General features: G+C 41.4%; 1 protein-coding gene across 1 annotated transcript; it reads left to right on the plus strand.

The window, feature by feature from the left end:
- The first annotated feature begins 18,869 nt into the window (after positions 1 to 18,869).
- LOC127343402 (adenylate isopentenyltransferase) lies at positions 18,870 to 20,719 on the plus strand. Its single transcript, XM_051369533.1, has one exon. It carries the CDS (start codon positions 19,191 to 19,193, stop codon positions 20,286 to 20,288), a length of 1,098 nt encoding a protein of 365 aa, XP_051225493.1. The 5' UTR covers positions 18,870 to 19,190; the 3' UTR covers positions 20,289 to 20,719.
- Positions 20,720 to 22,682: the final 1,963 nt, after the last annotated feature.

Here is a 22,682-nt window from a genome sequence, read left to right on the forward strand (position 1 = left end):
ACTTTTCATGAATAGTACTTTCAAGACAAGCATCAATAAGTCTTGCATAATAATTAACTCATAAGCAATAAGTTCTTAGTAGAAAGCTTTGAAACAACACAAAGGAAGATATAAGTTTTAGCGGTTGCTTTCAACTTCAACATGTATATCTCATGGATAATTGTCAACACAAAGTAATATAACAAGTGCAATAGGTAAACATGTAAGAATCAATGCACACAGTTTATACAAGTGTTTGCTTCTAAGATAGAAAGAATAGGTAGATTGACTCAACAATAAAGTAGAAGATAGGCCCTTCGCAGAGGGAAGCATTGATTACTATTTTTGTGCTAGAGCTTTTATTTTGAAAACAAGAAACAATTTTTTCAACGGTAGTAATAAAGCATATGAGTTATGTATAAGACATCTTATAAGTTGCAAGCCTCATGCATAGTATACTAATAGTGCTCGCACCTTGTCCTAATTAGCTTGGGTTAACACGGATTATCATTGCATAACATATGTTTCAACCAAGTGTCACAAAGGGGTACCTCTATGCCGCCTGTACAAGGGTCTAAGGAGAAGGTTCGCATTGGATTTCCCACTTTTGATCATTCTCAACTTAGACACCCATACAGGGACAACATAGACAACAGATAATGGACTCCTCTTTTAATGCTTAAGCATTCAACAACAGTTAATATTCTCATAAGAGATTGAGGTTTTATGTCCAAACTGAAACTTCCACCATGATTCATGGCTTTAGTTAGCGGCCCAATGTTCTTCTCTAACAGTATGCATACTCAAACCATTTGATTGTGAAAACCGCCCTTACTTCAGATAAGACGAACATGCATAGCAACTCACATGATATTCAACGAAGGTAAAAAATTGATGGCGTCCCCAGAAAACATGGTTACCGCTCAACAAGCAACTTATTAAGAAATAAGACACATAAGTACATATTCTTCACCACGATAGTTTTTAAGGCTATTTGTCCCATGAGCTATGTATTGCAAAGGTAAAGAATAGAAATTTTAAAGGTAGCACTCAAGTAATGTACTTTGGAACGGCGGAGAAATACCATGTGGTAGGTAGGTATGGTGGACACAAATGGCATGGATTTGGCTCAAGGATTTGGATGCACGAGAAGAATCCCTCTCAATACAAGGCTAGGCTAGCAAGGTTGTTTGAAGCAAACTCAAGTATAAAATGGGGCAGCAAGACTCACATATAAACATATTGAGAAGCATTATAAGACTTTACATCGTCTCCTTGTTGTTCAAACACCTCAACCAGAAAATATCTAGACTTAGAGAGACCAATCATGCAAACCAAATTTTAACATGCTCTATGTAGTTATTCATTAATGGGTACAAGGTACATGATGCAAGAGCTTAAACAAGATCTATATGAGCACAACAATTGCCAAGTATCACATTATTCAAGACATTATACCATTTACCACATGCGGCATTTTCCGTTTCCAACCATATATCAATGAATGAGGTAGTTCAACTTTCGCAATGAACATTAAGAATAAAGCTAAGAACACATGTGTTCATATGAAACAGTGGAGCGTAATATCTCCAATATAAAGGATTGTGGGATCCAATTTATTCAAACAAACGAAAATAAAAACAAACAGACGCTCCAAGTAAAGCACATAAGATGTGACTGAATAAAAATATAGTTTCATTAGAGGAACCTGATAATGTTGTCGATGAAGAAGGGGATGCCTTGGGCATCCCCAAGCTTAGACGCTTGGGTCTTCTTAAAATATGCAGGGATGAACCACGGTGGCATCCCCAAGCTTTGACTTTTCACTCTTCTTGATCATATTGTATCATCCTCCTCTCTTGACCCTTGAAAACTTCCTCCACACCAAATTCGAAACAAACTCATTAGAGGGTCAGTGCATAATTCATATATTCAGAGGTGACATAATCATTCTTAATACTTCTGTACATTGCACAAAGCTACTGAAAGTTAATGGAACAAAGAAATCCATCAAACATAACAAAACAGGCAATGCGAAATAAAAGGCAGAATCTGTCAAAACAGAACAGTCCGTAAAGACGAATTTTAAAATGGCACCAGACTTGCTCAGATGAAAATGCCCAAATTGAATGAAAATTGCGTACATATCTGAGGATCACGCACGTAAATTGGCAGAATTTTCTGAGTTACCTACAGAGAATTCTTCCCAGATTCGTGACAGCAAGAAATCTGTTCCTGCGCAGTAATCCAAATCTAGTATTGACTTTACTATCAAAGACTTTACTTGGCACAACAATGCAATAAAATAAAGATAAGGAGAGGTTGCTACAGTAGTAAACAACTTCCAAGACTCAAATATAAAACAAAAGTACTGTAGTAAAAACATGGGTTGTCTCCCATAAGCGCTTTTCTTTAACGCCTTTCAGCTAGGCGCAGAAAGTGTGTATCAAGTATTATCAAGAGATAAAGCATCAACACTATTACCAAGGGTGTTGGGAGTTGCCTCAACAATGCATGTTATCTTATATATGTAAGTTTCAGAGGCTCCCTTTTCATTACTCTTAGGCTTGCTATTCTCATTAAACAAATTTTCAGGAACAATCCAATCATAATTCTTTTCTAGTGCCTCGAACATTCCTGCGAGTTTGCAAGGTATTGATGTCTTAATATCCCCTACATCATTAATATCATTAGTGTACCTTACTCTCTCCATGTCCATCTTTTCAAGGATACTAACAAAATTGGTATAAGAGCCAAGCATATTGTATTTAATAAAGACCTTTCTAGCCTCTCTTGCTACACCACCAAATTTTTTAAGAAGGGTTTCTAAAACAAAATCTTTCTTTTCCCCTTCCTCCATATCACCGAGTGTGAGAAACATGTGTTGGATTATAGGATTGAGATTAACAAATTTAGTTTCCAACATGTGAACTAAAGAAGCAACAGCAATTTCATAAGTAGGAGCAAGTTCTACCAAGTGTCTATCTTCAAAATCTTCAGCGGTACTAACATGAGTGAAAAAATCTTCTATATTATCTCTTCCAATTATAGACCCTCGGCCTACCGGTATGTCTTTTAGAGTGTACTTAGGAGGAAACATGATGAAATAAACAAGAGGTAAATAAAGTAAATGCAAGTAACTAAATTTTTTTGTGTGTTTTTGATATGGAGAACAAGACAGTAAATAAAGTAAAACTAGCAACTAATTTTTTTGTGTTTTGTTTAAGTGCAGCAAACAAAGTAGTAAATAAAATAAAGCAAGAAAAAAACAAAGTAAAGAGATTGGAAGTGGAGACTCCCCTTGCAGCGTGTCTTGATCTCCCCGGCAACGGCGCCAGAAAAAGAGCTTGATGCGTGCAATTAACACACGTCCGTTGGGAACCCCAAGAGGAAGGTGTGATGCAGACAGTAGCAAGTTTTTCCTCAGAAAGAAACCAAGGTTTATCGAACCAGGAGGAGCCAAGAAGCACGTTGAAGGTTGATGGCGGCGAAGTATAGTGCGGAGCAACACCAGGGATTCCGGCGCCAACGTGGAACCTGCACAACACAACCAAAGTACTTTGCCCCAACGTAACAGTGAGGTTGTCAATCTCACCGGCTTGCTGTGAACAAAGGATTAACCGTATTGTGTGGAAGATGATTGTTTGCAAAGAACAGTAAAGAACAAGTATTGCAGTAGATTGTATTTCAGATGTAAAGAATAGACCGGGGTCCACAGTTCACTAGCGGTGTCTCTCCCATAAGATAAATAGCATGTTGGGTGAACAAATTACAGTTGGGCAATTGACAAATAAAGAAGGCATAACAATGCACATACATATATCATGATGAGTACTATGAGATTTAATTGGGCATTACGACAAAGTACATAGACCGCCATCCAGCATGCATCTATGCCTAAAAAGTCCACTTTCAGGTTATCATCCGAACCCCTTCCGGTATTAAGTTGCAAGCAACAGACAATTGCATTAAGTATGGTGCGTAATGTAATCAACATAAATATCCTTAGACAAAGCATCGATGTTTTATCCCTAGTGGCAACAGCACATCCACAACCTTAGAACTTTCTCACATCGTCCTGCATTTAATGGAGGCATGAACCCACTATCGAGCATAAATACTCCCTCTTGGAGTCACAAGTATCAACTTGGCCAGAGCCTCTACTAGCAACGGAGAGCATGCAAGAACATAAACAACATATATGATAGATTGATAATCAACTTGACATAGTATTCAATATCCATCGGATCCCAACAAACACAACATGTAGGATTACAAAGAAACGATCTTGATCATGATAGGCAGCTCACAAGATCGAGCATGATAGCACAATTAGGAGAAGACGACCATCTAGCTACGGCTATGGACCCATGGTCCAGGGGTGAACTACTCACACATCAATCCGGAGGCGATCATGGCGATGAAGAGACCTCCGGGAGATGATTCCCCTCTCCGGCAGGGTGCCGGAGGCGATCTCCTGAATCCCCCGAGATGGGATTGGCGGCAGCTGCGTCTCTGGAAGGTTTTCCGTATCGTGGCTCTTGGTACTGGGGGTTTCGCGACGGAGGCTTTAAGTAAGCGGAAGGGCAGGTCAGGGGGCGTCACGAGGGGCCCACACGCTAGGGCCGCGCGGCCAGCACCTGGGCCGCGCCGCCCTGTTGTGTGGCCACCTCGTGGCCCCACTTCTTATCCTCTTCGGTCGGAAGCTTCGTGTGAAAATAGGACCCTGGGCGTTGATTTCGTCCAATTCCGAGAATATTTCCTTACTAGGATTTCTGAAACCAAAAACAGCAGAAAACAGCAACTGGCTCTTCGGCATCTCGTCAATAGGTTAGTGCCGGAAAATGCATAATAATGACATATAATGTATATAAAACATGTGAGTATCATCAATAAAGTAGCATGGAACATAAGAAATTATAGATACGTTTGAGACATATCAGTATTGCACGTGATCCGGTCAAGCATGAGCTGACCAAGCATATTGGTGTTGATGCTTTTTACACACGTGCTCAGGTACAGGATGATGTTGTTGTGGTTCATTATGTGCCTTCAGATTTGCAGTTGTTACGAAGGCACAGACTCGAGCGCAGCATGATTTCTTACTCTCCAAACTCAGTGTTGTGGATCCACCATGAGTTTGATGGGGGGTGTTAGATGTATATATCTGTATATTGTAGTTTCCCCATATGTTAGGGGGCTTTCTGCATATGTGCACCAGTACATGTACTATATATTGTGGCCTTTGGCCCCCTGGTAATACAACAAGCATATTACTCTAACAAAAAACAAACTAATCATGATATCGCATTCGCTGCTGTAATAGGCCCTAGCTGGGGCCCTACTTTCGACCTGATGCACTATGCATCCGTGGCAGGACTCCTAGCTCGTTGTCGTCGGTGATCGATGCAATTAACATTTTCTTGTGTGAGCTTCGGGATCGAAGTTACTAGTGTCAAATTTTCGGTCTTAGAAAAGTTTTAGATGCCACACTAGTTGTGCCTTTTTGATGCCCTCAAAAAGGGGCAACTGTAATGTATTCAAGAAGAAACAACTGACCCTAATTATAACCAAAATCGGGCTGAAAACCACATAATGCGCATGCGCATGAGAGGGATACGCCTAGGAACGGGGATCTCCGTGTTCAAAATCGTCATCGAGTTCTCCCACTTTAGCCTGGTGATAACATAATTTCTAGATCCAATATAATTACTTGCGTCTTCATGGATTTAATTTATCTTGGTGGGTACGGTGAATTTTTTATTTCCTATCTACGAATTCTAACAAGCGGAGCCCACAACAACATCACTAAGCCATTTAGCTCGCTACCAGCCTGCCATGACGCATGCCAAGAGCACATGCTCTCTTGGCTCTCCTAGTCGCCACCGTGCACACCACAGACACCCTCCGAGGCCAGATTCTTCCTGTCCGAGGGGTCTCTGCACGATGCCGCTAGAGGAAGGAGGAGAGCAGTTGCGCGATAGGTACATTTATATGGAAATTTGTCAGTGATCAACAGAGTGTGGTTGATTTCCATAAAATAGAAGTACCTATGTAAACTTATGTGGAGACAATGTGTGGCATGAATCTCATAACTTTGGACGGTCAAATTTACCGGAACATCAACATACATGTGGAATTTTTGCACTGCTTATATATGGTTGGATTCCATCTGGATGTGTATAAATTTCAACTTGTTGCCACTAAATAATGTCGACTTGGTTGCCGCTTTTTTGACTTGTAGGATCAATATTTGTCTATTCTCTTGTCGTCGCAATTTTCTTATTAATATATGCTTTTGAGTGTCAACTCACATGTGTTTATACTAATTATGTCTTCCTCATTAACAGGTGCAAGATGACAAAGCTAGCTAATTAAACACCAAGCTAGATGATTTCATCGAGCGCTCTCCTGCTACAAGGATCGCTACCAAATTCGCAGAGCAAGTGCAAGCTTCACTCACATGAAACCACAATTACTTTGGAAGATTGAAGCTAACCAAAACTGCAAGAACAAAACCAATAAAACTTACAAGCTAGGGCAGTCGTATTTGAGGCCACGGATCCATGGAAAAAAGTAGTGTCAATGGATGCATGCATGGTGATCTGGTCGTCAACTGGAGGGATATTATTACTTAGTTAATCTACTGTCTTCATCACATCAGCTTAGTTTTATCTGGATATATACAGCCCCAAGCAGTCGTCACAGCTCTATCATTCCGTCTTGTTGAAAGCTACAAGTACTCGAGCTAGAAGCAAATTGACTTGATCGTGACCTAGCTTACATATAGTTAGGCTTGAACAGCCTTGTTTAACGGTTTAATGATTCATCATACTTGATCGTCATCGATTCATTGCCGAGACTGACTGGTTGACTTAATTAATTAGATGGCTAGTTGTAATTGTTTCTTAACTAGATGGCTCTTGGAGCCTCCTTCAAATTATCTCAGACAAGCTTGCATGCTCATACAGAAGACACTTGCTATTTAAAATTCGATTTGATATGTACACCAAGTACATCGGGCGACCATTCTCACTCGCCTTGAAAAGGAATTACTAATTCACAAATGACTAAACATTAAGGTTTTTTTTTAAGAATGCGGTGGGGGAAGCCCCTACAGCTATATTATTTTTTGAATAACTAGCAAGGTGGCCCTCTCAAATGCGAGGGCAATGTCTCAAAAGGCTATTTTACTTCTAATTGTCCACTTTTTCTATAATTTTTTATACATTCTAACTTTATAGAAGTAATGCTATATAATTATGATACCAAACCGAATTGTTTTTAGTAGATACCTATTCTTGGCTCAACTACCAATGGCCATGCCATATATTCATTAATATCCATGTCAGTTTTGTTTTGTGTTTGCATAATTGGCACATATGCATGATTTAACTGTTGATATAATATTATAAATTATATTACTCATCAAATATTTCATAATAAATAAAATTTAAAATATTATGAAACAATAAGGATATAATTACATCTTCACGTCTTTGTACATTAGTTCTGCAATTGCATTGCTTTCTAGAGTTTCTTTATCAAACAGATTTTATTTAAAGCTATCTTTTATTGCAACCACAATGGTAGTCAGGAATGTACATTAGGTTAAAAGTGTGCCAATTAATGGTCCTAGTTATCTATTTTAATGTTATTTTTCTCGCTCAATCGTATGGCCAATAATCTCTCTACAGCTGGGATCATGTATCTTAGATTCGGCTGGAAATTGCCATTTTCATTTGTTGTAGTTTGAAAATATTGAGAGTAATATTTTTTGGAAACTTCTATTTTCACATGGCTGGTCCGATCAACCTTGTAATAATAATCAAGAAGTTAGTACGTTTTTAAAATCTGAATTTAGTATGCCGTGACATGTAAAAACTCCTTAGTGTTAAAATTGTTGCTTTTTTCGCAAAGTATTTTTCTCACATACATGTCCCATTGAGTTGCTATATTTGTTTTTTTAGGCGAGTCTTTGGGTCCTATTTACTTATAATTGTTCACTTTTTCTATAATTTTTTATCAATTCTAACTTTATAGAAGTAAAGAAGTAATGTTATAAAATTATTAAAACTAACAAACTGAATTATTTAGTTGCTACGTATTATTGGCTTAACTACCAATGGCCATGCCATATTATATGTATAGGTTTTGCTTTGTGTTCGCATAATTGGCACATATGCATGATTTAATTGTTGATATAATATTATAAAACATATTCCTCATAAAATATTTCATACTAAATAAAATTGAAAATATTATGCAACAATAAGGGTATAATTACATTTTCACGCCTTTGTACATTAGTTCTGCAATTACATTGCTTTCCAGAGTTTCTATATCTAACAGATTTTCTTTAAAACCATCTTTTGTTGCAACCACGATGGTAGTCATGAATGTACATTGGGTTAAAAGCATGGCAATTAATGTTCCTAGCTATCTATTTACTGTTATTTTTCTCGCTCAATCGTATGGCCAATATTCTTCCTAGGGTCGGGATCATGTACTCGAGTTTCTGCTGGAAATTGCCTTTTTCACTTCTTGTAGTTTGAAAATAATTGAGAGTACTATTTTCTCATGGCCGGTCCGATGGACGTTATAACAATAATCAAGAAGTTAGTACGTTTTTAAAATCTGAATTTAGTATGCGGTGACATGTAAAACCTCTTTAGTGTTAAAATTGTTTTTCGCAAAGTATTTTTCTCACATACATGTCCCATTGAGTTGCTATATTTTTTTTTAGTCGAGTCTTTGGGTCCGTTGGATTGCAGCAAGCAACCACCAAACCTATATTTTGATGTTGACTCAGGACCCAGGTATTTGTTTGGATGGAAGCCAAGGTTTCGTCACCCTTTTAATTGTTTGGTCACCCCTTCACTTGTTCTGCCCATGGCTTGGCCAGATCACGGCGGTGAAATCGGTCGTCAAATAATTGGCACGCCAATGATTTGGCGGGGCGTGAGTGGTCGAAATCCAAACAGACCCTTTATTCTCGCGTGCATTTAGACATGCACACATGAAATGAGTGGTTAAGAATTATACACCTTGATATGTCTCAATAGTTTTGTAGTTAAATAAAAAAGCAACATAGTTAAACAATCGATGTTTGCTTACGTATATCCCATCTATATTCTACCACAAGGACGGAGACAACGGGGGGCGAGGGGGGCTTAGCCACCCCATGATTTGGATTTTATGAAGAACACTACTCACTAGAACTCTAATTTCATGCCAATTTAGCTTACTCTGTCCCTCTCATGAATTTTACAAAACCATTTTGCCCCCCTCAAGATCGAAAGCTAGCTCCGTCCCCGGTCTACCATGTGCTTGTACTCGCGACATGTCCAGTTCGTTTGGGAAAAAAATCATGTTTTCTAATCTATAGTTGACGTGCAACTATAGGACTCCTTCTATTACGTGAAAGTCATATATGCCATGTATAAGGTAGGAGCAAATCGCTTCCCTTTTTCAGCATGGAAGCAAACCGCTTCCTATTTTCACGTGATTCTTCTTACTTTCCTGCGCCTACGCGTTGTACATAACAACAATTGAAACCTGTAAGCCGTGTACGTTTTTTTTCTTCAAGACTACCTCTTGATTATTTCGTTTTCTAAGATATATTCTCTTACTCCAAAACAACATGTGTGGACCCATATGGCTCTTACGTGCCATAAGTTTATTTTTGTACATTTATATTGTTGTACATAACACTTGTTTTCTTTTAATCTCAGACGTTAAAATTAAAATTATCGGTTTATATTTATTTAGCACATGTGGACTAACCTGATACCTCGAAAAACACCCTTATTTTGCTTTTAGTATATAATAGATTTATATTGTTGTACATAACACTTGTTTTCTTTTAATCTCAGACTTTAAAATTAAAATTATCGGTTTATATTTATTTAGCACATGTGGACTAACCTGATACCTCGAAAAACACCCTTATTTTGCTTTTAGTATATAATAGATAAATACGAATCCAAGTCTGCGTTTGTCATCAGGATCTGAACATGAGTGGCTGAGTTATACATTGACTTTCCTAACCTCTTTGAATCTCAGTTGGAACGCATGATAAGGATAAATTATAAAGCAATCCAATAATCAGGGCATCTTTCTTAGTTTCAACAAAGGTTTAAAATATCATGCTAAATGAAATAGCGGCAGCTTCGTTCAAATGATATGGACGCTATACTAATAGCGTGGTATATCTCAAATAGCGTTTTCAAAATAATACAAAATATAGCCTAAAAATAAATAATTTTACTAGAACGAATGGATATATAGTATAAAAGTGACTGAATCATACATACATAACCATATATAAAAATAGATCTCAAATATTTTAGAAGGCTAACATCAGCATTTTCACAAGGCAACAAAATAGTATAAATTATTTATTAAATATTATTAGCATTATCGATATCATCTTCAGATTTAGAACAACAGATTGCAGTTCATCACCACGAAAAAGTGAAAGCAACTTGCCTGAAAAAATAGCGTGTTAACGCTATGAAGTTTTAGCGCGATATAGCATGCTATTTCACAAATAGCGCCACAACGAGTAAAATTACTAAAATTTAGCGTGAACCCTCTAGATATGCTATAACGCGCTATTAACGTAGAAATAGCGTGCTATTTTAAACCTTGACTTTCAACCCATATTACAACTAATAACTAGGACGAATCGTGAGGATAACCAACTGTCGGAGTTTTTCTCGAGAATCTCAATTGCATAGTATGTTACAACTCATAGCAAGCATAAATCATAACCCATGCAATCGTATGGTCTACAAGTCGACCGGGAATTAGTTGCCCGATAATCAGCAAAACAGTAGAGAAAATCATCATTGCTTAGTAACTAATGCATCTAACACATCTAGTTTCAACTGTGCTTGCTTCCATGTCAAAAAAAAACTGTGCTTGCTTCTGAACCTTTTAATATTTATTTTAGAAGAGGTTTGAATTATAATAAATGGTTATAATGGATACATCTATACCAATGCTTAATTACAATAATCAGATAAGTTTGTTTAGAAACTTACTGATTCGGGTTTGTTTTCAGTTAAGTCTATGTATCTTGATTTGATGAATGGGCATGCTATTTACCTGCGTAGATATCTATGGAAATTAAAGATACTTTGAAAATTAAAAAATTTATGTGGTTCCTGAGTAATAAGGTGCTTTTAACTAAGGATAACTTAGCTAAATGAAAGTGGAATGGATGTCAAAAGTGTTGTTTTTGTGATTCCATTGAAACTGTTAATCATTTGTTCATTGATTATCCTTTTGCGAAGATTATTTGACGTATGATGTATTTAACTTATAACATTCCCCCACCAGCTAATAGTATTAATATGCTTGGTAGATGGCTTAATGGACTACAGAAGAATGATAAATAGAAAATTCAAATTAGAGTATCTGCTCTTTGTTGGGCGATTTGGAGGAGTAGAAATGATATTATTTTTAACAAATAAAATGGAACTAATTTTTTACAGATTATCCGACGAGCTGCTCATTCGATTCAACAATGGGTTTTCTTTCTCCCGTTGGACTAGCGGAAGGATATGGTTACTGGATGGAATCGGATGCTAGTGGTTGCTCAGAACTTCTTTTTCTAAACTACTGGGTGGCGGCATCTTAATAGAATAGCAAATGCATAGCGTCTGTGTGCCGTATTTTCTTTTGGCTGATTCACGTAGCCACTTTACTGATCCGTGAATGTAACAAGTGATGTTGAATCTTTGATGAATTGGATACTGTGGTTAATAAAGCAAGCCTTGTGCATCTATTGATGCAGAGGCTAGGGCGATGCTCCTTTATCTAAAAAATAATAACTAATGCATCACAATTTAACTTGCACACGTATTTTCATATACCTAGCTAGTTTCGATAAGTTGCATGCATAGCTCTGCGCTTTAGCTTCTGCCGCATGAGACGGAGGGGAAGAAGGGACAAGGAGAGCTTTCGGAACTGGGAAGGCAAAGCTAGTGCGGAAGGCACCGATAGATGCTACGCGGAGAATGATGTACGTCTGCACTTGGCATTGCCGGCGGTCAAATGGAAAGAGATGCTAGCTAGCACGAACGCTCAGGCGCCCGAATGCGACGGAGCGCTTTATGCTTCGGAATGGAGCGGCGTCGCCGCCGGCACGGCATATGTACGATTCCGGCTAGCTAGCGCGCGATGTCGCACGTTGCATGCCCGGACAAAGAGGTGCACGTTGCACGTTTGTTGAACTGAATATATGCACCGCACAGGGTACAGAGGGAATGCCAAGCTAGCTTGCAGTGCCGGGGAATCACTGGAGAGGATAGAAAGGTGCGTGTGTGGGATGGAGCATCGGTCAATCAGATAACTCTCCAAAGTGACACATGCCTTTGAATTCCAAGATTTACGCGTTGGATTCTCCTACGACCGACCAACGCCATGCGAATAGATCCAGGTTTTCTTTTCAATGAACTGAATTGAAATTAAAAATGAAAACTGCAAGTCTCCGTAACGAGTAAGAAAATGCACTCGAATTCGAGCCAAATAATGACATGCATGAACATGCACCCGATCAAATTAAAACCATCTGGGCTATATTTTTTATCCGCGAAAAGTTCACCGATCTATTCATTATTCTCAACAGGATCACCTAGCCATAACTACAAGCACTCAAACAAGTCAAAGGAGCACCGCCGTCCTCGACACCCCCTCAATGAAGCCATGCAAAGCTTGTTATAGTAGTTGTAGTAGATAGATGGGAAGTCGTCATGCTAAACCCCAAAAAGATCAACGCACAAGAGCAACAACCATCGCAGATGAAAAAAACGTCAGAAGAAACACCGACCAAGTCCGGCGAGATCCGCCAGAGACAAACCTTCACATACGCGACACTAGACGCACAGCCGGAACATGGCTAGACGATAGGACTTTACTTCTTCTTTAGAGAGCCACCACTGCCATATCTATTTAAGTATGGCACAAATCCTAAAAGAAATTAAAGGAAAACATCAAAATACGTCATATACCGCGCCTAAATGGCCCTAAGACCACAAGAGGCAAAGCAAATCCACATCGCCGCTGAAGGAAGGCAGAAAGCCCTAATCGCCTAAGTCTCTTTTTCACGAGTGATGGGTACGCGCGGTCTCTACGTTGTTGTTTTTCCAGCTGAGTTATATATCCTTAATCTATCTTAATTAAGAGACTTTTGATCTGGACATGCATACTGCATATATTTTTCGATAAAGATGCATACGGCATACATACAAACATTTGGTTGCGACCAGCAGTGTGCTCTTGCTCCACATCAGTTTGAGGACATGGAATTAGTAATACATTATCCTTGTGGTAATGGGGAATATTAATTAAGGTCTTAGACAACAACAAGAAGCATACTGATGTAAAACAGAAGCCGTGTGGGAGATTCGACTAAAGTGGTTGGATACTTCGTTCGCCAATATGCAGAAGCGAAAAGAGCTGTACTTTTTTGTGCAAATGGTGCTCCTTTATTCCGTGATGCAACAATTGGTAGCAAAAGGCAACCAATCCTAAAATTATGGCTTCGAAACAACTCCTATTTATAGTTGCAATGATAATAATATTCCTAATCCCCCCATCATATCGCCTTTTGTCATCGTGGAGAATACGCATTTGCCTGTCCTTTTGAATCTTTATGTACTATCATACACTCTTTCTGTTTCAAGTCATATGTCGTTCAGTTTTAACCTTCTTGTCTTTGCCTTAGTGCATCACTGATGGTTTTCTCGTCTTTTTTTTTTGAAAAATTGATGTTTTCAGAAGAAATCATTGTTATTAGGAATACTTCTTTCAACTAGAAATCTCATAAGTCCAAGACACATCTTGACTAACATACATCAACAAAAAGTTTGTTCGATACTTTCTCGTGCCATGCACATCTTATGAGTAACGACATCATTTATTTTTGCTAACTAAGAAATGTCACAAAAAAATCTTGGGAATGAAAGATTAATAACTTTAAGATATACAAATAAAAATTGTGTAATTTGGAGAAAATAAGTATAGCTAAGAGGCTAAGTATATATATGATAGGAGGATAGACTAATATTATTGTATAAAACCATTAGATGAAGGAATTTAATTAAATATTTTGGATGGCTTAGACTGAAAACATCACATCAAATGCTAAAAAAACATCACATCCAGCTTTTGTTTTTTTATATAGGATAAGTTATATGATGTGAAAGTACATTTAAAAAGTGCATTTTATTTTAATATACATATTTAATTTTTTTAGATTTTAATAACCAAAGCTTTAAAGTTTGACTTTACCGATATCAAAATGATGTTATTAGAGAACCAGAGGACCATCCTGCTTCTCTAGTGAATTGAGGATTAATTAGGTTCTCCATCTTATCTAAAACAAAGTGCTTGCAAATTGCACACAGAAGTGTGAGTGTTTCCCTGTAATGTGTGTGTTTCACAGCTTTTCTCCTTTAGCTTTCTGATATTCTCTTGTATAATTGAGTTGAGTTGACCCACCTTCTAGGTTTCGCTCTCCCAATTTTGCTGCAGTCAACTGCACATTTGTCCGTATTCAGTTATTCTCCAATTTGCAAGAAATTCTGTGTGAGATGACAAAACAATGGGCAACAGATGCATGCACGACAACGAGGTATCGTATCCCTTCAAATACTTTCTGAAAAGCTTGCTCCTAATGTGGTCAGTATTCTCTGCCCCGGGTGCCGTACTACTTATTGCTTCACTAAAATTGCGATACGCCTATATGTAAACCAAACTAGGCATTTTTTTTATATCTATATAGATAATAAAAGTTGAATTTACTTCAGTGAAAAGTTTAACTTGTGTTTGTTTTTCATCTAGTTGCATTTTTTTCACTAAATTGAAGTTACACTTTGCAAAAAAGAGTCAGTTATAATTAAGAAAATCTCGAACATCTTAGAAATAGCAAATCGTTTAGTATGTATCGCTTTGATAAGCCTGCAGATGTTTTATAAAATAAAATCTTAATGAATGTAATTAACTGAACCAGTAGTAGGATCCACAAACTATTTGTACTGCGTTGTTCCCTTATCATTGATAGTGGAACCGGGACCTGTTATATCTGGGGTTGTGTGGAAAATAAATGTTTGTATTGTGAAAAGGAATAGGAGTATGAAACAAGTTTATGAGTTTGACATTTCAAAACTGGAAACCCCTCCAACTGCAACCACTAATGTAGTCCTATCTTACGGCCGGGTCGTAACTCGTAAGATTGAATAGGAGAATGCGTGTTCGTGATATCTCGGTGTCTCACCATGTTGCAAATGTACATGATATCGTGGTCGCAATAATCTTGGCAGTGAAATGGATGTGAAGCTTATTGGGTGTTCCCAGTTCTCTGTCGTGTTTCTTTGGGAGAAAAACGATGTTGGCGGAGTAAACCTCCGAAAGCTTGCCGTTCCAGGTTTGACACAGTATACATTCTTGATTCATGATCTGTAGCTTACAATGTGGCTTGGTCTTGCGTGCATGTGTGCTGCACTGCTGCCTATACGTGATAGCTACTGCATACACTGTTTTCAGTCGCCCGAGAGATGGAAAATCAGTTGGCAAGTGATGAAATCTACATCGGATTCGACCCCCAAAGAAATCTAGTTTGGATCCGATTTCCAAAGAAATCTAGGTTCGATCCGATTTCCAAAGAAATCTACCATGTATTCATGGCAAGGGCTAGTGGATGCGCAATCGGAAAGCAATGTGAGCACTCCTAATGGAGAGGGGAGTAGAATGGAACGAAAAAGATAAGCAAAACTAATAATCCATCATGGTTAGTTAGAGTACTAGTGTCAAGATTCGGAGAACCCTGGACCAGTAATGCTAGCTTGCTACGCAGATCAGTGGACAGGGAAACCCGAAACGTGGAGATCGATCGATTTGTGTGACTGGCAAGATGGAGTTTCCCTGCGTGCTACTCCTATTCAAGCCCACAAGGCAGTGGCTGCATATGATGCACTCGCAGTAGATTCACGCTTACCTTTGTTCATAGTAGAACACCCTGAAACTATGCTCCGGCGACCTGCACTCGGCCACTTGTTGTACGAAGAACAAATGCCAATGTCGCGATCGAGACGTGCGCTTAGCGTCGTGCTTCAGCGCCCTGCACGAAGAGCACTCCCGTTATTGAGTCAGCAGCGTACTCGCCAGACTGCGAGAGATTAGAAAAGCAATGCCATCGAGAATTCGAGACAGGAAGCACCATGGGAACCGCGGAGCGGCGGAGGCGGGTGGGTTGCCCCCGCCGGTTAGCCAGGCGCACGTACAGGAGCAGCCCGACGTAGCCGCATGATTCGCTAGCCAACAGCGCCGACTAGGAATCAAGAAAAAGTTGTGGACTTGTTATGGGTAGAAATTCCAAAGCGAGGGCATCACTCTGCCTTTTTTTGAAGGATGCCGCGAGTTCTCTGTTTAACTGAGAATTAACTTAGTTCTTAGTACATGTCAAAAAAAAATCTTAGTTCTTAGTAATATGATGTCGTCGAATTTATCTGAATTACAGCCCATGTACGAATCACGGTGTAGGACTTGGCTGAGCATTAACTTAGTTCTCGGCTAGCCACTTTTAAGTTAGGAGATGATCTTGTGTACAAATATACGGCATGTATTTCTCTAATTTACTAGATGTCTTCTCTTAGTCCAACATTGTATAGTTTATTTTAACTTTAATAGGATACAAATATTAATTACTTGAGATAACAGTAATATACAACTCATAACATGGTTTTTTGTTGTCTTTAGACCACATGCAAAACACAAGAAAAGACTATCTTGTCCATTGCTCATGCCCTAACCAGGCTTGTTGTCGGTATCCACACATACAAGGAGGAGCACTAGCGGCAGATTGCTAGGTCTAGTACAACGGTTAGAACTAGAGTGGAGGCTGGGTTTCCAACACATGGAATGCTCTAACCGTGTGACGGTACAACCACTGCCTCCAATATATATATGGGAGCAAGTGTGGGCTTGTGCCCCACTTATTAAAACCCTAATCTGATCATCCGTCTAGGGGAGGGGGTGTTTGGAGAGAACTTATCACTACGTGTAGTGTCAACCCTTTGATCGCAATGACATATTCAAAAAACCTACTAGGTTCGCAATCTATGAAGATATTACTAAACTCATACAATGCAACAATATCTAATCGATAAATCTCTGGATATAATTTAACTTGTGCGGTTACTTGATTGATAAAGAAAAATAACAATAAAGTAATCTGCAAAGCATGCACTTTCCTTTATGGTTTTTTTGTCAATTTTTGTGTGCACGAAAGATTTTTTTGTTCGTACTATTTCTATCAGCAGTTCAACACCGGTCTTAACCTTTACATTTGAGCTGGCCCATCGCCTGTCCTCTGCTTTTTTTTTTGCCTAGCCTGAAGCCCGGTCTGGCCTGACATATGCCCAGGTATAATTCCACGGGTTCCTCATTGAGTGACTTTTTTCAGTCTCATGATAGTTGATTGTTTGTGCCAGGAAGACCCGGATGAGTGTGTTGGGACCGGGGCGGGAGGGGGGGGGGGGGGGGTGGAACGTTTAGGAGTATATTCTTACCAAACATGTAAACCTACTTATGCCATCCATATAAAGCAAATTCGGTATAGGAGGCAAGGACGCAATTCAGCCCAATTAGAGGCAACGGCAATCAAGCCTATCATGGCATGATCGAGTCGATCATGGTGATCGCTAATGTCGTACCTCCCCTTGATGGGTACCTGTAACTTTGCACGCCCGTTTGGTTTGAACTATTTAACACGTAATCGAGACCAAGACAAAGGTCATCGCTTCCAACATACAAAAATTGAGATGTTATGAGAGCCAAGAGGTCTCAAGTTCAACGCCCTACTCACGCAGTATTAAAAAATAAAAGACAAATAGATTTTGCGGCCTGCACCAAACCCACGCTAAGGATTAAAATAGCCTAGACGTGAGGGGGTGTTGAATATAAATACACTGCCTAGTCTCTTTCAATCAGTTCAAACGTTTGGTTCAATTGGCTAGTGCAGCAATCTTTCAGGAACATTGTGGTCGAAGGTTGATTAAAAATAGTAGAACACTTTGGAAAGTTGGAAAATGAAATTTGTGCGAGTTGTAGTTGAAGTTGCCGTTGATAAGGAGATGTATGTGGTGAATTCGAACAATTTTAGAGAATGTGTGATGTTGGAGAGGGAGATGCAGCCTGGAAGTATGCATTTGAGCTGGGCCATCGCCTGTCCTGTGCTTGGCCGCTTCGTCCAGGGGCACCAGGGCAGCGATGCAAGGACTGCAACAGTGGACAGGTCCTGGAAAAGGCTAGCCATGGCCGGCATAGGGCCACAGGTGAATGAAATTGCAGAGCCGAGCACTCCTTGCCAAAGCCATGCTACAATGGCATCGCACGGGTGCCAAAGCAAAACAGTAGTGATATGAGCATGTCAAAGGCTTAACGAGGTCGTCTGCCGCATCCCCTAGCTCTGAGAAGCTCGACCAATGGCATAACCTGCTCAGCCTTTGCATAAATGGCATGGCAAGTTTTTGCGTGCTGTGGCAGCGAGCGAGGCGCACGGCGGACACAGGGCTCGGTCCGCGCGCGTGGCCATGCCATTCGCCATGCGCCGCTTACTTCAAAGCCACATATTCTTATTCCCTGCAGCTATCAGCTTTGTGGCCGGGGACGGTGATCACTGATCAGAGAGCTCGTTAGAGAAGAGGTAAGGGAACCTGACCGTCAGAGCGCGCACCATGGTTTGCCTAGCTTGACCCTCAAATCAAGATCCCTCCGTCTCCACCATGCTGTCAGAGTCACACTTGAGCTACACGCCTGCCTGGACTTGTATATAAACCTGCGCGACCAGGCATGGATTGTCCTCGTGAGTTGTCAATGATCGTGTAGCGCTAGTTCTAGACACAGCCCACATCAGACAGAGGCACAAACACCTTCCGTGCACGAATGCAAGCAACAAGCCTCGCATGAGTGTTTCCCTCCGACAGTAAAATGAAGATAGTGGCATTCCTCCCAGCCTTGTGCAAGTTCTGCTAACCTCTCGACTCGCGCAGCTGTGGTAATCGGCGATCCAGAAGCTTATTTTAAGCCAGTGCCAGTCTGCTCCAGAGTCTCCTGTTGCGCCCTAGTCTCTCCTATATAAGTGAGCCCAGGCGCTAGGTGTGCGACGAGACTGGTGGGGTGTGCAGGATTGGGTCGGCTATATGACCAGCTTCATTAGCAGGATCGTCCGCTCACCGATGGCCGTCGCCAGCTCACACAAGCGGCTGCGACGGCACAGTGTGAGCATGGAAAGGACAAGAGGAGTCGGGGGTGGTTGCGGCTGCAGCTGCAGCGGCAGCGGCAGCAAGGTGGAGGCAGGACGTGGGGACGACACGAGGCTGGTAGTGATCGTGGGCGCCACGGGCACGGGCAAGACCAAGCTGTCCATCGACGCGGCCCAGGAGCTCGGCGGCGAGGTGGTGAACGCCGACAAGATCCAGCTTTACGCCGGCCTCGACGTCACCACTAACAAGGTGATGCCCGCCGACCGGCGTGGCGTGCCGCACCACCTCCTCGGCGCCATCCGCGCCGACGCGGGGGAGCTCCCCGCCTCGTCCTTCCGTTCGCTGGCCGCCGCCACCGCGGCGTCCATCGCCGCGCGCGGGCGCGTGCCGGTGGTGGCCGGCGGGTCCAACTCTCTCATCCACGCCCTCCTCGCCTACCGGTTCGACCACGCCCCTCGCGACCCTTTCGCCGCCGGCGCCGCGGCCGGGTACAGGCCGGCGCTCAGGTTCCCGTGCTGCCTCCTCTGGGTCGATGTCGACGAGGCCGTTCTCGACGAATACCTCGACCGGCGCGTGGACGACATGCTGGGCGAGGGCATGGTGGAGGAGCTCCGCGGATACTTCGCGACCACGTCGGCCTCCGAGCGGGCCTCGCACGCCGGGCTTTGCAAGGCCATCGGCGTGCCGGAGATCGGGGACTACTTCGCCGGCCGCAAGAGCCTCCACGAGGCGGTGGACGAGATCAAGGAAAACACGCGGGTGCTCGCGGCGGCGCAGGTCGGCAAGATCCGCCGTATGGCGGACGGATGGGGCTGGCCCGTGCGACGGCTCGACGCCACTCGTACCGTCCTAGCGCGGCTCGCCGGCGCGGGCCGAGAAGCCGAGGCCGCGGCGTGGGAGCGCGACGTCCGCGGTCCAGGCCTCGCCGCCATGCGGCAGTTCCTTGGCAGCCAAGAACTGCCCGGACACGACGACGCCGATGACGAGGACGAATTTGTCGCGCGGAGGAGACGATGCCGTGGCATGGTGGGGTGAGCACTGAGCAGAGCAGCAAAAAAAGCTTGGAGCTTTTTTCTGGGTTCAAATTTTTGTGATAGGCCGCCGATTTTGGAGGGCCCGGCGGCTGATCATAGAACACGGAGGCAGAGAAGACAAGAGTGAAGTTTTGGCCTTTGGAGGGGACTGTGAATTCTTTCTCTCCCTGGATATGCAGAGGCTTCTTCCTTTTTTTCATCTTTTTCAGCTAGCTAGTCCACCACTGTAAAATACTACAGTGTAATCTAGTACACCTTGTTCAAATTTGAAATAGTTTTGCTCTTTTGCTAACTGGTCATCTTGGACAGTGTTCAGGACCATGGGGTTTTTGTTCAGGCTATAGCTTTTGTTTCTTTTCTGGCCCCTCCTCCTTTCCCTCTGTATCAGAGTTGGCATCTCTCAAGTCTGGAGCTGGACATTGTCCTTTTTGACCTGGTTTTGCTTCTTGTGGGTTTATATCTTGATAATTTTGAGCCAGATTTTGCACAATCTCATGCCATGCTATGTTGGTCATCTGTAGTTGATTTGCTCTTCTTTTTCTAAGGGCCATGCTTGCTCGTTGTGGTTTGAAAAATACTCCAGCTGGTGCGTGCGAGGGCTGCTGATTAGATTGAATCTCATGCTTAGTGTGTGATTAGGGGAGAGGGATTGTGCTGGACGCGTGAGTTGGTGTTCTTGTTGTGCCAGCTAGGAAGACAGTACGAGTCCAGACGTGTGCTCTGCTCTCTTCATTTCTTTCTTTTTTTCTGTTTTTTTTTCTCAACTGTTTGCATGATCCAGAATACCAGCATCCCTGAATCTTGGTTGCGGGCCTTTGTGTTGCTATGGTCCAACAATTTCGCTGCTTTCAATCTTCCAGTTTGTGTTGGTTAATGGTAAAAACACACAATGCTTTTTTTAACAATCAATATCACGTACATTCATATTCATAGTAACAAATTGTACATGGCAGCTATCTACAACAATTAAAGTCTAAAACAAACGAGCATTCGATATTTTCAAACTCTTTCTTCTTCCATAATATAATCGTATTTTCTGAAGGCAGTCAAAGATAGAAACAAGACCATAAACATTTAGATACCAATAAAGATTGCCCCATAAATTTAATTTGAGCGGCAATCCAAGGTTACATGCACTCACACAACCATTAAAGTAGTGAATCAACATCGGCAACACTATCAACACCAGTATGCTCGGTAAAAGTAACCGAATAGCCCGGTCAACGTCGTTGGTGAGTCGAGAGTACGAGTCACCATTATCGAGGACATATCAGTCAGGACAAATATTGTGAGGACAATCCTCCTCGCGGCAACCATGATAAAAGATCCAAAATTGTCATCATGGTGAAGCAAGATCTAAAGATCCATACCTAGAGGATTTTATTCTTCTAACACCATCATTGACGTCTGGACGGAGATCTCATAGTCGAACGAAAGACCGAAGAATACTTAGTGTAGATGATGCTATTTCCATTGATGCAAAGGCCAAAAGAAAACGACTACCAAAACCCTAACCTTATATACTGAAAACACTACTTTTATTAAATCTACATGCATAAATCGGGTTCTCCGCCTCTCCTGAAGCTGGCAAGGCCGGCCGAAGGAGGGGAAACCAATCTATGGGGAGGCGGAGGTGGAGGCGGCGTTGGTTTTCTAAAGAGGCGGTGATACTAGGTTTCCATGAAGGCGTAGCTTATGATGTTGCTTCGTTCCGTACAAGCTCTACTAGATACAACAAATTCAAGTTTCACCCGCATTTAGATCTTGTATGCGCTTATTTGTACACACTAGTATAGATTAGATCTTTTAAGGCCCACCATGGCACATAAAAGGTCTTTTCCCATGTGTGGTGCGAAACAACATTGACGCCCAACAATTTGATCTGTGTGCGCGCGGTCCGGGTAGTCCCATGCGAAGGTACAATGCATCGGGAATGCTTTCTCAACCATAACATTATATTCGCACATGGCCTATTTCAAAATAAGCGTCAGCGTATACAACCACCATCGCAAACAGGCTGGAGGTAGTACACCGTGTGAAAAAAATCACGATATTTTCTTTGTTACCACAGAAACTTCTCAGTTTTTGCCCTATCTCTGGTATCATCATAACAACCAACTCATTGGGTTCATTCTATTTTTTATTTTTATATTTCTTTTCTTTTATTTGTAGGATAGTGGCCCATGGATATTTTCCCACCAACAAAATGATAGCCATGTTGGTGGAATTGGTTGAAAGGCTAGTGAGAGGCTGGTTGGTCTACTAAAGATACTATCAACTAACTTACATATGATTCAACGACGAGGTTCACCATTTGAAACACCGGAGTGTCACACATACATCAATCTTCATATTTCAAAGACACATAGGAATATAAATATTCATCATTGAATAT

This window comes from Lolium perenne, chromosome 3 (genome assembly GCF_019359855.2).
Source record: "Lolium perenne isolate Kyuss_39 chromosome 3, Kyuss_2.0, whole genome shotgun sequence".
Taxonomy (NCBI): domain Eukaryota; kingdom Viridiplantae; phylum Streptophyta; class Magnoliopsida; order Poales; family Poaceae; genus Lolium; species Lolium perenne.